The sequence below is a fragment of the Rhea pennata genome, chromosome 1, assembly GCF_028389875.1.
Source record: "Rhea pennata isolate bPtePen1 chromosome 1, bPtePen1.pri, whole genome shotgun sequence".
Lineage (NCBI taxonomy): Eukaryota > Metazoa > Chordata > Aves > Rheiformes > Rheidae > Rhea > Rhea pennata.
This window is the reverse complement of record NC_084663.1, coordinates 196,832,467-196,849,911: the sequence shown is the minus strand read 5'-3', so window position 1 is coordinate 196,849,911 and position 17,445 is coordinate 196,832,467. Positions and strand designations below refer to the sequence as shown.

The 17,445-nt window shown below is 41.5% G+C and overlaps 1 protein-coding gene across 1 annotated transcript in view; it reads right to left on the bottom strand.

Moving 5' to 3' along the window:
- ZDHHC20 (zinc finger DHHC-type palmitoyltransferase 20) overlaps positions 1 to 9,515 on the bottom strand; it is a 52,311-nt gene extending 42,796 nt beyond the window's left edge. Inside the window, exon 1 of the mRNA XM_062567204.1 lies at positions 9,320 to 9,515. Coding sequence (XP_062423188.1) covers positions 9,320 to 9,437 — 118 coding nt within the window. The 5' untranslated portion in view covers positions 9,438 to 9,515. The remainder of the gene's footprint in view (positions 1 to 9,319) is intronic.
- Between the last annotated feature and the right edge of the window lie 7,930 nt (positions 9,516 to 17,445).

Genomic DNA, 17,445 nt, shown 5'->3' with positions numbered 1-17,445 from the left:
AAAAACACTCAACTCTGAGCTTACCTGCCTGCTGACTGTTCACCACATGTTCCTGGAAAGTATTAAGAGTTCTGTAAATGGATTGGTTGAACTACTAGAGATCCTAACTCAGTGTGTACCAACGGATGAAACAGTGCTGCCTACACCACCTCAGAGATGCATTAGGGCTCCAGCGGCAAAGCACTGAGCGCCACACAGCTGGAGTGGCAAACTGCCTAGCAAGAAACTTCTAAAGAGTTTGAGGTATGCGTGTGACCCCTAAGAGATCACCTTTTGCTATCATCTTTGGGGGGATATCCTATATATTGTAATATAGTTGCAAAAATATCTGCATTGCAGGTAAAAGTAAGGGAGGGTAGTGCACTAGTGGGAAATAGCATGTTTGTGAAGACCAGGAAATTACTGTTATTGTTTAACACACAAACCAGGAAACACTAACTTAACGTACAATTAGATCAGAAAAGCGATACTTTCAAATATCTAGATGCAATGTCCAAGTGCAAGATGACCCAGATCTTCAAAACTGCAACATCTTGAGAAGCTACACAGAAACTGGATGGGTTGAGGAGGTGCAGACAGTGGAGCTGTGCAGAAAGCGGAGATCACTGTTGGCGGCAAGGACAGGACACAATTGCAAGACCGCAGAGCCGAGGTGCGGCAGCACAACTCCTAATGTCCTGCACTTGCCTAACAGCTTTCCCATCTCTGCTCACAAACATATCCTCTCTTCCACTCATAAAAGCTCCTTAGCAATAGTGTCTCCCAAATGGCTCTGCAAATGTGGGAAGAAGGGAGAAAACAGGATCATTAAGAGTTTGAAAACCTCAATAAAAGGCAAGGCACACAAAAGAGATAACTGAATCTAATGCCAAACAGTTCTTAAACTTCCCTTTGTTAAGTTTGTCTAAATTATGAACTTTTATAAAGTTCAAGCCTGCAGTCTGCACCACCAGCTTTACTCTAGCAGATATCTACCCTGCAACACAGCAAGTCACATCTTTATATGCAATTATTAGCCTAAATTCAAGCTTAAAAAAAAAAGAAGAAAAAAAAAAGCAGTAGATGAAACTGATTAAAAAAGTATGTATACACAAAAGGAAAAACTCTCCAGAAATATGCTGTGTATGGTTTCCATTCTTTTCTAGATACCATACGAAAAGACTTAACATGTTAGGTATTTATCATTTTTGTGAAACAGAAGAGAAACTATAACTCTGTTCTGTTTTGGGCTCCTTTGCTATGTTCAGGTAAATTTGAATGTTCAAAACCATAGATTTGAAAACCTTCAGTTACCATCAGTCCCAGCAATGTGGGGATACGCTTCACTTTTGTTTTTATCCAGGCTTGACAAACTCAAAAGTAATGACTACTTGTCAGAAAGAATGATGCACTAATAGACTCTCTGCATTCAGAGTAAGAAAAAACAGCAACTGAGACACAATGCAAGTTAAGACATACTGTAAATCAGCTTGTAAACTAACTTTCTGTTCAACTCATTACAAACAAACGAAGTCTGTTCTCCAGGTTACTTAAATTTAAACCTGAATTTTGTTTCATTCTCTCTGCTGTAACAGGTTGCCTAATTCAGATAAACTACTATTTCCAAATGTAAAAATGTCCTGAATAGGCAAGAAAAGTATTTCCCTGCTAAATGCTTCACAATACATGCAAATGAATTTCCTACTTTAAAGACAAACATGCACAAGGAAGGTCTTCACAACCTGAAGACCACAAAAAAAAAAAAAAAAAAAATAAACACACCTTACACAAAAACCTCACTCACTCTCTCCATAATGCACATGATCAAAATGGTTCTGCGAGCCGTGTTCAAGACAACATTACACCATATCCGGTATCAAGGAGAGACTGTGGCAGAAACTGCAGAGGCAAAGCAAGAAGTCCTAATGTGATACACAGTGAAACTATTTGCTTGGAAAATGACAAAAAGGATGTGACTAGACACAATCACCATGAAAGGAGACATCTGCAGCAGCATTTTTGATGGTGTAAGAGGCAAGGAGAAGATAAATTGTGCCACAGAAATAAAATGTTCAGGTTTTCTTCAACAATCTTGTACTAATAAGACAATGTTAATAGTCAAACGGGAGTATGAGTAAGGAACGATGAGCCATTTGGCCTTTTGAGAAAAAGGAAAAAGCGTTAAGTTTGACATGCAGCAGAGGAGGTGGCTGCAGAGCAGGAGGAACTTGGGTTTTTTTCGCACAGATAGGAGAAGATGCTCAAAGGTCATGTAGGACATGCCCTACAAAGGGATTTTTTGGAGGGGTGGAAGGGGGCACAGGGAAGAAGAGAAGAAAAGTCAATTTTCTTTTTGGCACAGGACAGGAGGGGTTAAACATTTCCCACAGATAATAATTCAGTGACAGAAGAAGGAGGTGGCTTTGGAGAAGTGGCTAAAAGAGTGGATGCATCTATTGCTGTCTCATCCCACTTATACCTCATTTGCCTTGTTGGAGATTCAGCTCATGGAGCAAGGTACTGGTATTTCTCAAATGCTTCTTATTAGATTCCATACATATGAATCAGAGAAAATTGGATACTCTTGCCCTCTCAGAGAAAGAATACACATCAAGGAAGAAAAAAAAAAAAAAGAAAGTAGTTTAATAACTAAGCTGAAAACTCCATAAAAACTGTTTCAGGAAACTATAATTTATAACATTTGGAAGGAAAATATATCCTAGAACAGCATAAATTGTCATCAATTGTAGGACATCTGTTGAACAAAAAGAAACAAAAAAAGATAAAAAGCTTTTGATAAACACTGATGTACTGAATGGGGTTTAAAAAAACCCTTGAAACTCCCAGCATTTACAGGAACAATTTTTGATAGACTCAAGTCCTCTGCTATTCCTGTTTTCCATCACAAACAGTCTCAAGCTCTAAAATAAAAAATAATCAGTACCATTTAAGTGTTTGACCTGTAGTTTTAAGAACTCAGCTCACGTATCTTTTTAACTCCATAAATTCTTTGAATATGAAAAGCACACCTGTATTAAATCATAAAAACATAAGCTGCTGGAGAACAAAGTTTTCATTCTTCACATTTCAATAGATAGCAGAACCTGAAGTTCACAGTGCACAGAGCACCACTGACCTCAAAGTAGTATCTATTTAAAGCATACACTTGAAATTCTGGTACTTTTATTGCACTGTGTCTTCCAGAAAAACTGGGAGACAAAAAAATTGTATGATAATAGATGAAGTAATGTAAAATCCAATTAAAAGCAGAAGTGAATTTTTAATCCAGGACTATTTTAACCCTAAATGCATACCCAAGCCTTCTAAAGTTGGCATCCGAAAAGTTGGCCTGAAGAGAAACATCTCCAGCAGAGCTCTGGGTTTGGCTCACATAACTGTCCTCAGCTCCCCAAACTCCTCCTCTCCTCCACCCCGGAACTATTCAGCCCAGTGACCAATTTTGGCCAAGTTTTGAAGCACAGTGGATGTCTCACACTAATTATACTCAGAAAATTTAATGAAAACTATCGGATGAGCAGGAGAATAACATTCACGCTTGCTTTTAGGAAATACCTGCTCTGAACTCAGGTATTTTCTGTTTTGTCTGCTGGAGGGCTAATCAACACCACCCCAGTGGCCAATAATGTGCTGCTTCTTGCTCAAATGATAATTGGGAAACAAGGACAGAAGAAACAAGGATACTGCACATCTGCCAGGAACATGTAGCAGATATAGGGGAAAAATGAAGATGGGGGGCAGGGCATTGAAGATAAAAGAAGGGACAGCATGGTTTGGGGAAGAAGCAAGCTAAAGTTATTCCACTGCAGAAGAGTGGGGAAAAAAAAAAGCAGAAACAAGACAATTCCCTGTGAAACTAAGCTGAACTAGTTTTATTGCTCTTGGAACATTTTTTTTCATTAGAGGACTGCCAAGAGAGCAGATTTCATACCATATAAAGGGCACATGCCCACTCTTTCTCATAAATTAATATCCCGGGGGGCAAATTTAGCTCAGTTGCTTAGAGCATGGTGCTGCTAATACCAGGATCACGGGTTCAATCCCTGTTTGGGCTATGCTTAGGGTTGGACTAGATGATCTCCAGAGGTCCCTTCCAACCTTACCATTCTATGGCCAGTAAAGTGAAAAGCATCACGTAAGAAGCTTGACAAAATTTCTGCTCTAGCTAGGCATCAGACTTGTCAAAATATTTGCATCCAGTCTGAGCATCTCAACAGGACTCATATCTATTCATAGCAGCAGAAAAAGGTTCTCGTATATGATGAGAATACAAATGCCTGAGCTAAGATGCTAAAATGGTATTAAGTTTTTTCAAAACAGTTCAATTTCTTTATTTTGAAACTCATAGAAGAGGCGCATAAACACAGTGTTACCAATGATCTAAAAATACGTGTTTAATTAGCTGTTCATTTTCTTGAATAGTAGCCTCCTTTCCTACTGAAATGTTTTTGCATGCATAACATGCAAATACTGTACTATACAGTTGATACTTCAGCTTTTTCTAGAGTCAGAAATTAGAAGTTACTGACATGCTGCTGTTAATATGACCTTGTCATTCTTTTTAGCTACTGCATTAACATTTTTAGTACAAATTTCTTCTAAAGAGGCAGATGGAATTACTTTTCCTTTGTTTATGCAACAGATTCTTCAAACAACAGATCAGCATGTGCTTCTTATGTGGACTATGCTCTGGGGAAATCAGAGCTCTCTCTTTACTTAGAAGAGCTCTTGCAATCTCCTAGAACAGTAAGAAAAAATTACATTTGTATAATTGTCACAGTTATGAATCCCAAATTTCAAACACTTCCTTTGCTAAATTTTTTGACTTATTAGACATTATATAGTATTAAAAAAAAAAAAAGATCTGTAAGCAGATGCAATGAAAGAACAAGCAGCTAACTACTCCGGTGATCCTCAGAATCACAATTTTCCAAATCTATTTTTACAGATGTTGGAAAATTTTAGGGCTGAAGACACTTATGTAAACTACAAGAGCAGTAACTACATAAAAAAGTAGGTCTCTTTAGAACTCTCAGCCCAGCAGAAGAGACAGGACTACACTTTTCAGAACACACAGTGCTAGCAATACAAGTAAAAATGATAACCTGAACAAGACTACTTTTATATATATATATATATATATATACATACATATATATATATATACACACACACACATATATATAAAATATATATAAATTATATATACTTTTAAATATTATATACATGTATGTATTATAAAACCAGTCAATACACCTTAGTCATGATCTGTAGACAACTCATCCAGAGATAACTTCGTTCTCTAATGAAGCCCCTAGTAGTGCTTATTGCATGGCCAAATTTTGCTAACTTTTTAGCAAAAGGATTGCCTGGTAGGAAACAGAATGATCTCGCTCACAAGTAAAATCTATATAGATCACTATAGTGTTTTCAGATCATGGTCAAAGCAGCCTGAAACAAAGCTAATCACCTACAAAAAGGTTTTGGGGAAGGTGGAATTGGTAATAAAATCCAAGTCAGTCATAAATGAAAAACATCCACAAGGAAAGACATCACAAATTCTGAGCTTCTGAGGGATGTGGAAACTACAAACAATCAGTTCAATTCACTATCAACACAGAATACAGCCATTGTTTACAAAATCAATTCTGAAAGCAAAACATGTTTTGATAAAAATAAAGAGCACATAAGGTGGATTTAAACTAATGAAAAGTTATTTTAAAACATTAATTATCAGTTCTTGCAAATAGAGCTCAGTGAAGGTTATATGTAAAAAAATTAATCTAGGCAGAAAGTGGTCATTCATCTGTTCCCACTTTAAAACATTTAAAACATTTCTTCATTTTCCTGACATTCCCTTAACTCTTACGCATCTGATGAGAAATAGTTGTTTTAACCCCTTCCAATTAGCTTATTAACTAATCTACTTGAGGGATCACAACTGCACAACAACAGTGGTCTAAACAGGCCAGTGTTTACTACTGTGCAATAGCAACGCTTCAGAGAGATACAGTAATGCTGGCAGTTTCAATGGGCAGAAAACAGCAGAAGAGCCCATACTGTGAGTCTCCTTTTGTGCTCTCCATATCAAGTCCTTCATATTAGTACCTAAAACCAAGTAAATACATACAAGCTGTGAATTACAGAGCCAGCCTGAGTCCATTAGATACCAAAACCAAGAACTTGAGCAATATGTGAGCAAAACAGCAGAGGAGGGAGGGGCAAGCTGCACAAAGAAGCAAAACTGAAAGGAAAAGGGTGACATGATATAAGAAGCAACCCCAACCTTACTATATCATATACCTCTTTGATTATTTGGAACATTTTATGACACTGCTTCATGGTTTCCCACTAACCAAATACATATGTTTAGTCTTTAGTACAATGAATAGGGACTATATGGAAAAACAAACAAAAGTAGGATGGGAGAAATAGTTGGAGAAATTAAGGCTTTCTTCCTTCTTGTTTCCTTATGTTGTTAGCTTCACAACTTAACAACTAGCCATTCTGTAGGAATACCCTTGAAAAGACATTGCTGTCTATGTGGCTTCAACTTTTGTTTTACTCCAAATTTTCAATTATGCCTTCTCTTTTTTTAAAAACTTCCCTTCTTCCATCTGTCATTTGGTGGCCTTTACTCAGTCACACATCACTTGCATACTACGCCCTTCACCAAGGAAAGGGACTCAGAAGCACCACAAACGACTAGCCATACTTTTGCACTTGCTGTGTGTGCACACCTGCAGAGACCACTGATGCTTCATTTATTAAGTGGTGCAATAAAGACATACCCTTGCTCTTCCCCATGGTACGCAGTGCAATAATTCTCAAACCAAAATAAAACATATGGAGCACAGGGAGAAAGTAAACATGCTTGCCAAGAGATGTAGAGAATCCTGTATTTTGTTATGTTGGCTTGAACTCAACTGCAGTGAGAAGAGCACAAAAAGAAAAGGAAGAAAACACTACCTTTTCTCTGCCTTGTTGATGAGTCAACCTTTTACCAAGAGTAGTGAACAAAATACAGTAGAAGCTTAAAACGTCAAAGAACCAACTATTAGTCACAGAAAAAAAAAAAACACCTTTATCACTAAGTAGGATTATGGCAGGTAACAAGTCACTGACAATTTACTGACAGCAGTAAAAATACGAAGTAATTTTCTTACTAAGGGATTGTTATTTCTGTATTGGCAGACGTTAAGGATAAAATAATGCTGATTTGTGAATAAGAAGTGCCAGATGTTTAGAAACCAGATTTATAGATGTGAACTTACTGCATAAACAGACACCAACCCATCCAATAACTTTCACACAAACAAAACCTACTGAATTGGGACAGACTCTGCAGACTCACTATGCCTGCAAAGGTCCTTCATAAAAATCACAGTCAAAGATTTTTTGGGCAGAATAATTCACCAGCATCTGGCACAGACCCACTCTGTGATCTAGACACGGAACTGGAACTTGAGAGATTGAAGTTCTGCTCCCGATTCAGCCAAGGGTGACCCATGTGGCCTTGAGCAAGTCACTTCACTTCATCTCTAAGTTTCTGTTCTTTATTTATGAGAGGAAACCCACACCCTTTACTTGCCTTTCATCCTCATACTCAGACTCGCAGTGCATACAAACAACCTCCACGTCATGTCTGTAGCATGTGAGTCTGTAACTTCACATAGCTCTTCCCAGGACCACTGTAACAACTACTCGTGCCCCTAGACCTTCAGTATTAAAGACTGTCTGAAATTTGCTTCCAAGTGTTTATAGTTTTAAGTGGGATTTTCCAAAAATAACAGTATTATTTACTCAGACAGACTACTAAGCCATACCTCACAACTTGGCAAGTTTGGACACACTGAAATATTTGCAACTCCTTCATGTCAACATTTCATGTAGCATATCAAAAAAAAAAAAAAAAAAATTTAAGTGTTTTTTAAATTATTTTAAATTCAAACAACTTTTTGCCTGTGGTTTGCATTGAGACTTTTTTTCTTAGTCTGTAAATGTCATGTTTTAAATTTTCCAAACTAAAACAAAGATTGAGAAATGTGATGGGCATTCAGAAAAGCTATCCAAATACTGTCCAAGTCCTGTAGGAACCTCTCTCCCTGATTATTTCTAATTAACATAGATCTTTACAAATTTGTTCAAACACAAGGGATACATAGGCCTTATATTTCTGGTTATGAATATCCAAACATTTCACATAAACAGTGATACAGTTAAAGGATCCACACACATAAGTATACCTGTATACAGGGCTTAAAATCTTGTTTTTGAAATTTTATTTGCTCATTTCAGCCTCTTTCCTAATAATGCAAATCCCTACATAATGTTGCTTAGATTTTCTACAACGCTTTCAAATTTTAGCAAGTTAGACGAATACCGTGCATGACTATGTTGCTCCATTTCTCTTACACGGACACAGCCAGCTATTGAACTAGCGTTTAAGTTCCTCCTAAAGAGAGCAAATGAAAATACCATCCTGACTTACACCGTCTACAAATAAAATTTACATAACACTGAAGTATGGTACCAAAAGCCTTGACGCAGTCTGACAAACCTTTAAGCTCTAAATCCTCTCCCGTCTGCCTACTTAAGTAGGATGTCTTCAGCCTAATTACACTTCAGTGACACCGAGGTCTAGGGCTCTTAATTAGAAGGGAGGAGGAAAAAAAAATGTACCTACAACATATTCAAGGAGTTTGCTCAATCAGGAAGTTCTGGCTCAGGTTGTAGAAGAAAAAAAGATAAAGAGAAGAGAGAGAGGAGGAAACTTCCCCAAGGGGCTCCCGGGCGGCGAGGGCGCGCTGAGGGCCCACGACTCGCCACCGAGGCCCCACGGCCGCCCCCAGCTCCCGCGCTTCCCGGAACGCCGCGGCCTTCCCCCGCGTGGGCCCGGCCCCGCCGCCGCCATGAGGCGCCCCGGGGCGGCGAAGCCCCGCGGCGCCGGCACCGAGCCGGGTCCTGGCGCCGCCGCAGCTGCCGCCGCGCCCGCGAGGGGCGCGGACACCCCGGCGGCGGCGGGACGCGTCCAGCGCGCTGCGCCCTGGAGGGCGCCGCAGGGAGGCAACAGGTATCGCCGGCCCCCGGGGGAGCCCCGCGGCGGGGCGGCGGCGGCGGGCACCGGCTGCGAGAGCCCGGCGGCGTCGCCGTTCCGCGCCCGCCGCCGCGGCTCCCCCTGCCGCCGCCGCCCCGGCCCCGGCTGGAAGAGCGGCAGGGGGCGGCGGGGGCGCTGCCCGCGCCGCTCGCAGCCCCCGGCCGCGCTGCGCGGAGCGGAGCGCAGGCAGAGAAGGGCACCTCCGGCCTCCGCACGGCCACTCACACACGCACAGCTCCACCACGTAGGCGTAGTAGGACCAGGCCACGACCAGGGCGATGAAGGCCACGGGCACCCAGGCCAGCACCTTCTGGCAGCACTTGAGGACGTGGGACGGCGCCATCTTCCCTGCCGAGCCCCTGCGGCCGCTGCAGGAGGCATCGGCGCCGGCGCTGCAGCGAGCGCTGCCGCGGCGGGGCCGGCCGTGCCCGCCGCCGTGCCCGCCCCCGAGCGGGCGGCGCGGGCAGAGTCGGGGCGGCCGCTGCGGCCGCAGTGGGCGGGAGCGGGGCGGCCCCAAGCGCCCGCTCCCGCCCGCGGGTCCCGGCGCGGAGGTGCCCGGCGCCCCTCGCCCGGACGTGGCGCGTCTGCCGGCGCTGCGGTGGTGCCCGGCGCGGCGTCCCCGCGGCCGCCCCCGCCCGGCCGAGTTTGCCTGGGGACTCCTCTCACCCACGTTCACAGGACGAGTTTAATACTATGGATTAATCGCAAAACCCTTGCGGCCGTGGGGCCGGTGCCCCCTGGTGCCCGAAGAGCCGCTCCACTGCCTCCGTGTGCTGCAGGGCAGCGAGGTCCGGCCCCGGCACAGCCGGCTCCTAACCCGGTGTTGCCTGTTTCGTTAGGCTAGCCAAGTAGAGATCCAAACGCTGTAGCATGCGGAGCATTTCCCCCTTAATAATACTTCCAACATAGTTCAAAACTTTGGGGGAAATAAGTACGGCAGGCATCCACACTGGGGTAGAAATCTGAAGTCAGCACCAAGAAAGGAATCACTGTAAGGAGTTATCCTGTGCACTTTAAAATAAAGATACAGCGCTTGGGGGTCTGCACAGAAAGGCATCAAATATGGGACACCGAGGCATTGTTCATGCAGATGTTTTGTACATCAGAGAAACTGCTGAAGGAAGTTCTGGATCTGACAACAGCTGGAGAATTTCTCTCTAGAGCAGGTTAATTACATGTTAGGTTTAAGAAAGAAAGTCTTAATTTTGTTGGTCTTTATCATAACTGTGTAGGCTGATACTTGGTTCATAGGTTTCATGGCTGCATTTACGTGAGAATGTATTTGAAAGCTTCAGGCCAAAAGAAGTATAAAGTTATTCTTAAAGCTATTGGGAAATACTACCCCTTTACATCATATTCTTTCTGCACTTCAAAACACACGTAGAAAATGGGTTAATTTTCCCACTTACAAAGATGGTATTTTTACAGGACTAGGAATTTATCTGAGATGGTTAAAAATAATTCAGGAGCCTTGGTGAATCACATCATTCACTAGTTAGTCCATTTCTAGACAGGATTCTCTTCTAACAAAACAAAACAAACAACAACAACACAAAACCCTAAATCTCAGCATTGCTTTTATATATCTTTAAGGTTTATTGCCTAGTGACCATACAAACAGAATGCTTAGGTGCTGAACAGCGCACAAACACACTGAAAGACAAGGCCCAGGTAGGGATACCTAAGGTAGGGATATGCCAGGATTTAATATGCTCGTACTGACAAAATCAATATATTTATAGGGCTTAATTAACTTATTGAATACAGCGAAGTACAATATTTATAAGTAACTTACTATATTGTGTTATGAATTTCAGATAATGCCTGAAAGCTGTGGGCAGTATCTTGATTCTGTGCTTCCAGAAATGCATTTGTGCAGTCAGGCTGCTTTGTAGGAATTGATTTTCTTTACGGTTTTCATTAATGTTAAAACATTTTATGTTTGAATTGCTTAGGCTTACTGTTGGTAGATTCCTGAGATTGAAGGGATAGCACATGGCATGACTAAGTCCTCATACATCTTCAAAGTAAGAGGGTGCTTTTCTTTGGAGCGCTGCCACATTATCTCAGTTTATAAAACTGCTAGATATAATTTAAGGCCAGGCACTTGGCATTTAAGAAAAATGTTTTCCCTTCTCGCAGTCATATGGCTAATCTAACTTGTTTATCAGTCACACAGTTATGAAAACATTCTATTTTTAATCCATATTCAGATTATCCATATCCAATTACCACATTTTATTTATAAATAACCTTTGAATGCAGAGTGGATATACAGAATGTGGAAATAATGTAAAAGCAAAACCTGCAAAGTGTGAACTGTAACACTTCCAGACTGTCAAGGGCCGAGAGCTTGGAAATATGTTGTATTTCAGAATGAACCTGCAGGCCAGATCTTGCTCCTAATGAAATCTGAGGTAAAATTTAGCTCAAGCATCACTTTGTCTCTCCGCGGTAACGTACGCCTAGCACAGCGCGTAAACTGCTAAGCGGGTAATTGAAGTACATGAGCCCGGGGTTGGCGGCGGCCGGGTGGCTCTTCCGAGCCTTCCTGACTGTCCTCACAGGCGGCTTCCGCGCGGGGGGTCGCGCTGGCAGCGCCCTAACGGCCGGCGCGGTGCGGCGCGAGCCCCCTAACGGCCGGCGCGCGCGCCCGCCCGCCGAAGGCTCCAGAAGGGCGGGGGAGCCATCTTGTGGCGGCCGCGCTCCCTTGCCGCCGCGGAGCGAGTGGCGGCTCAGGCCCGTGTTAAAGCTCTTAAAAAAAACCCAAAAATAAAACAAACAAACAAAAAAAAAAAAAAAAAAACAAAACAAAAAAAAAAAAAAAAAACCCTAACTGTCCGACGTAAAATCAGAGACCTTGGCCAAGGGCAAGATGAGTAAGATTAACCGCCCTCGTTTCTCAGCCTGTGCAGGCGTCCAGGATCTGTCTGCAGTTTTGTCCTTCCTGGCTGATACATTCCAGATGATGAGGATTTCCACCAATTCCTCTAAAGGTTATTCAGCAGTTTAATACATCTACCCAATGAGGAATTTTACTGTACGTTTGAATACACTTCTGACTTGCATCATGCTGGGTGTAACACCTAATGCTGAGCGCTTGCTGCACACTAATTCATTTATATCCCAGGCACGTCTAAATTTGTAAATTAATGTTACCTTTGCTGTTTTCTAGACAATTTCTGTGCATTTAGTTTTTTAATCTCTTAGTACGTCAGTTCTTTGACTACCAGATCATTACTCTCTTTTTTGACACCATACTGATAAGGAGCCCAAACACTGCACAAATATGTCAGGTTCAGTCACAAAAGTTATATAAAATATACATAATATTCATGTATTTCTAGATATGACATGTAGATCAATATTGTATCAGTCCCATTGCTACCACGTAAAATTGCGGATGTTTTTGTTTCACCTTTCATCTTGCGTTTTCCAGAACTCTCAGAGATAAAATGTATGCGCTCAAGTCACTAAAATGTGACTTTATTTTTGATGAAAGGCTATAAATACTCCATTTAAAATGCTGTCCCTCACCTTCAATCAAAAAATCAGCTTTTTAACAGCAATTGTTGATTTTATGATATAGTACATAGCCATGATATAGATATAGCCATAGATTGGCCATGGGCATAGACAGAATGTCCCCACTCAAGAATACCATGCCCTCCTTAAAATAATTAGCACAATGCATCACTGCATCACCAAATGCAATATGTCTTCGTTGTGTGATGCTCCTTTCCAGTTTACAGTGGAAAATTGTAGACAAGGGGAATATCCAAGGAACTCAGTTCTGAAGAATGAACCGTCATCTCCTACATTTCCTTATTTCCACCAGCTTTTTAACTTCAGTCACACCTTTCCAAACCAAAACGCCATCTCCCGTCCCTAGGAATATTTTACATTCTCTTACCACATAATCTATCTCCCATCATGATCCCAGTCCTCTCTACCACACCGTGTCCTTTCTGCCATTCTGCCTCCCAGGAACAAATCTTAAAATGTCAGAATTAAAAAGGCTTTTGCTAAATGTATGTTTTCACCCTTCATTCAATTTCTCTTCCTATTCTCTCATCTTTACCAGTAAAAGAGAGAGAGGAAAAGTGAAAACACTATATTTTATACCATTTGTATGAATCATTCATTTATTGAGCAAATGTTTATTGAAACAAAATTCTGACAGAATTCGCCAAATGGTGCATTTTGTCTCCTGTGATGGGAGTATATCAGTTCTGTTTGTCTGCAGTTAATGGATGTTGTGTGCAACACACATCTGACTACAGGGTCCTGTTACAAAAATCAAGCAGGAAAAGAGACCCTGGGGCACAGTGTTTTCAAGACTGCAGCACTGGTCTGAACAGTACTGTGTGTCAAGCTATCTTACCCTAGCCATACTCAGTAAAGACCTATTATTTCTCACATATTTTCCTACATCATCACTCAATGATGAGAGAATTTCCCTCACTGCTGATGATTAGACAAAGCCATAGAGTGTTTCCCCAAGTTATGGGACTATTGGAAGGAGCTGTCCTGTCAGGTGCTCATGGGGAATTAGAGCTACTTCTAAGACCTCGTCTTTCCAGCTCTATGATGGAAAATACATGATTTTTATATTGACCGTACTCATTCTTTAGGAATATGTATGCTTGGAAGTGGGATATTTGCCCATCGTTCTCCACTCAGATTGTGGAAACAGTAGTGAACAGGGAAAAAAAGAGCTTTTTAAAAGTGGGCAAGAAAGAGAGTTTATTATAAAAGAGGTGTTGAAGTTAGCCTAATACATCATTTTACCAGGTATACACAATATGCTAATGAATATGCCACAGTATATGATAAATAGTGATCTGACAGGCGGCATGGTGAAAAAATATAAGCAAGGACATGACTAGGCTTTTTCTTTACACAGAAAAAATACATAGGGTCTTATCCAGGTTTCCAGACTGGAGGCTTGGAGTTATCTGATATTAAGACATCTTGGTTGAAAAGGAGAGGGAAGTAAGATGCTAGCACTACAGTGTAATTACTCTCTGCTAAATGCTGAACAATTATGTTAATTGAAAGAGGAACTAAGGGCAGAGAAAACTAATAATGATTAAAAAGAAAGTACAATATTTGGATGCAGTACAGTGTCTGGGAAAGAGTTTAAATCAGAAAAAAATAACTTTGGGGTTGGGGACCTGAGATGTGGGACAATGATATCTGGGGCTAATATGATGAGGAAGACTTTCTAGTGGCAGGGGTTGCTCTGATAGTTACTGAAAAGATAAAATCAACAGGAGAGAGAGTTGTCTAGAAAGGAGAAAGCTTGGAAGAAACAGCAGGGGGCATGGCTGGCATGAGTTGAATAGAATCTGGACAATAGGACCTTCTGTGTATGAAGAGGCTAAATGGGTGGTGATGACAATAGGATTGCCTTGGTGGAAGATGGGAAGTTATTGGAGTCTGACCTGCTGAAGAGATGGAAGAAATCTTAAGACTGGCAATCAGGAATTTGAAAGACTGTGAAACTCTAACAGCTAATGAAATGGAAACCTGGACAAATGCCTGGGTGGCAGAAGTTTATATGTATGGGAAGGTGTTAATCCAGGTATTAAAATAGAGAAAGGAATGAGTGACCCCCAGATTTTGACACATACAGAATAAATGCAGATCAAGGAGATGTGGAGATGTTGGTGTATTGCGCCTCAGGACTATAGAAGGATGAGAATCAGCTTGGGATTGACTGTCAGTGTATGGGAATGCTAGAGAACACAGGAACACTTACAAGATTGGAGAGGTAAAGATGGAGGTTACAAATATGAAAACTGGGAAATCCATTTCTAGAGATGTGATTTGGAAATTCTTGATCAGTCGGGGTAACAAGCAACAGCTGTATGATCAGTCTGTGGGAGTTGTACTTGCGCAAATGAAGAAAATGTTACAGGAGAAGGGGCTGGAAATCTGGGGAAAGTTGAGTAGATGAAGAAGCCAACAGCTCCTCTGGACCCAGAGGACCAGTAATACTTGTCCTTAAAGGACACTAAGGATTAGAGTTCCCAACCTGTGGGGTATTTAAGATCCACCTGCCACCACAGTGTTGTCAGATTCAGCAGAAAGGGGTTTTGTGGAGGTACAATGTGTATTGAAAGAGGGGATAGGAAACGAGTAATACTTTCTCAGTGTGTTTGGGTTTGGAAGCAACTTTCTTAGATTATTGGAGCCTTCCACTGCCAGGCAAATCAGGGTATCAGCAGTAGTGGAGAGGTGTTCAGGATAAAGAAGGAGAAGCCCAGCTGTGTATAGAGAAAGATAAACTAGAGGGAGGATCAAACATTCTAGGGATGAACTTTTTGTCACATTTTAATTTGGATTTGTCAGAAAGGAAATTATGTCATTTTTCCTCCACAAAGAATTAAGAGATCTTAGGTGTCTCTGAGTCACTCTAAGCTAAAAGTAAAATGGAAGCAGGACTGGTAAACAAAGAACACGAGGCGATTGAAACAGGAGATCTTATCTTCCAACTCCAGTTACTGGTGCAGTAACTGCAAGCAGAGGCAGATATGGAGGGGGTGGTAATTCAGGGGCTGCTAAAGAAAAGAATTATTGAAGAGGAAGAGAGCTTGTGGAACAGCTTGATCTGGCCCATTTACAAGGCAAGTGGCCAAAGGAGGATAGGCATCAGCCTGAGGAAGGTGAATATGTGCACACAGTGAAAGCCCCCTCTAGTAGTGGATAGCCATAGGGTCATGAAGACAACGGGAAGTTGAAGGTATTTCACTGTAATGGACTTGGAGAACTGCTTCTCTGTTGTTCTGTTGTCCTCTGAGTCAAAAAAGTTTTTTGCATTTACATGTAAAGGGAAACAGAATTGGTTCATGATGCTGCCTCAGGGATTTCATAATTCTGTAGCAATAGCTCATTGATGTGTGAGGAAGAATCTGAAAGTAGGGGGAGGAGTCATTAGTTACATGGATGACATCTGGGTTGTGGGAACTAGTCACTCTAGAGAAGTGCTATCAGATATAGAGCAGTTTGGATTCAACAAGAAGAAAGAAAAGCTCCAGAGGTGCTGATCTGAAGTAGCCTTCCTGGGCACTCAAGTCACAGGGACTAGAATACTAACTGAAAGAAAAGAAGCATTAAAACAAGTCCTAAACCCAGAAACCTGGCAGATGTGCAAGCTGCATTGGGAATGTTTGCATGAGTCAGACAATTTGTTCCAAATTTTGTAGGCCTTTTTGCAGGACATCTGTATCATCTATTGAGGGAAGAGGTACGGTGGAAATGGCAACAAGAGGAGGAGGATGCTTGGAATAGTAAGTAAATTGCTTTAGTACACTGATCAGGACTGGTATTTCCAATACTTGCCTTACCATTTGGGGTGGATGTTGGGGCTTAACATGATGCAATTACGACAGTGATGTACCAAGAAGCAGATGAGACCCACTGAGCTCTTGGGCTCTTTTCCAGAAAGTTACATGGAGCTGCGGGAATATATCCTAGAGTAGAACAAGGATTCTTGGCAGAAATATGGGCTTTACAACAAGAAGAAAATACTGCAGGAACCCAGCCAGTTGAGATTTGGATGGTGAGTCTCCTGATGCTGATGATAGGACAGATTCCCATTTCTGAAGGAAGATACAAAGCCACTAAATAGCTTATCTAAGCAGAAATGAGAATGTAGGGATAGTGATAAAACCTCCAAAAGAGAGGTATCAACATGAGTTTCAAGCTATATTTATAGGTGGATCGTATCAAATGGAAACAGAAAGAGAATGAATAATGAGACATGGGACATTTGCCCCAGAAAAAAGTTACATCAAAGTATGGGAAGAAACAGGAGGTGGGAAAAATATGAAGAGGGAGATTTAAGTCAAGAGATTGAGAATTTGATTTCTAGGATTGAATGTGGTCATGGGACTGGTCACAGGTGGACTACAGAAAGCCCTGAAGGAAATGTCTTCTTGATGGTATGTGTCATCATTTTGAGTTAGCGTGCTGATTAGCATATTAGGGATATTGTTAAAATATGCTATCTCCTTTTTGTTTTCTTCTGTTCATTCCAAGGTGTAAAAATAGTGGTGTGGACATGGAGCAATATAGCTGCTGTGGATGATTTCATTTCCACAGGAAAAAGATTTGAAGGGACTTTAAGTCTTGAGACAACTGGAACAAATTTAAGTGCTTCCAGTTTAAATCCTAGTAATAAATACTTGTTAATAGTCATTTCGGAAGGAACTGATTTTACCTTTAAAAGGGTATGGAATGAGTGAAAATCGAACTAACAAATTAGATTTTTGGACTGGAAAATGGGCAGGTGCAGAAGTTGCATGGAATCCAGATGGTACCTTTGCAACTAAAGTAGTATTAGA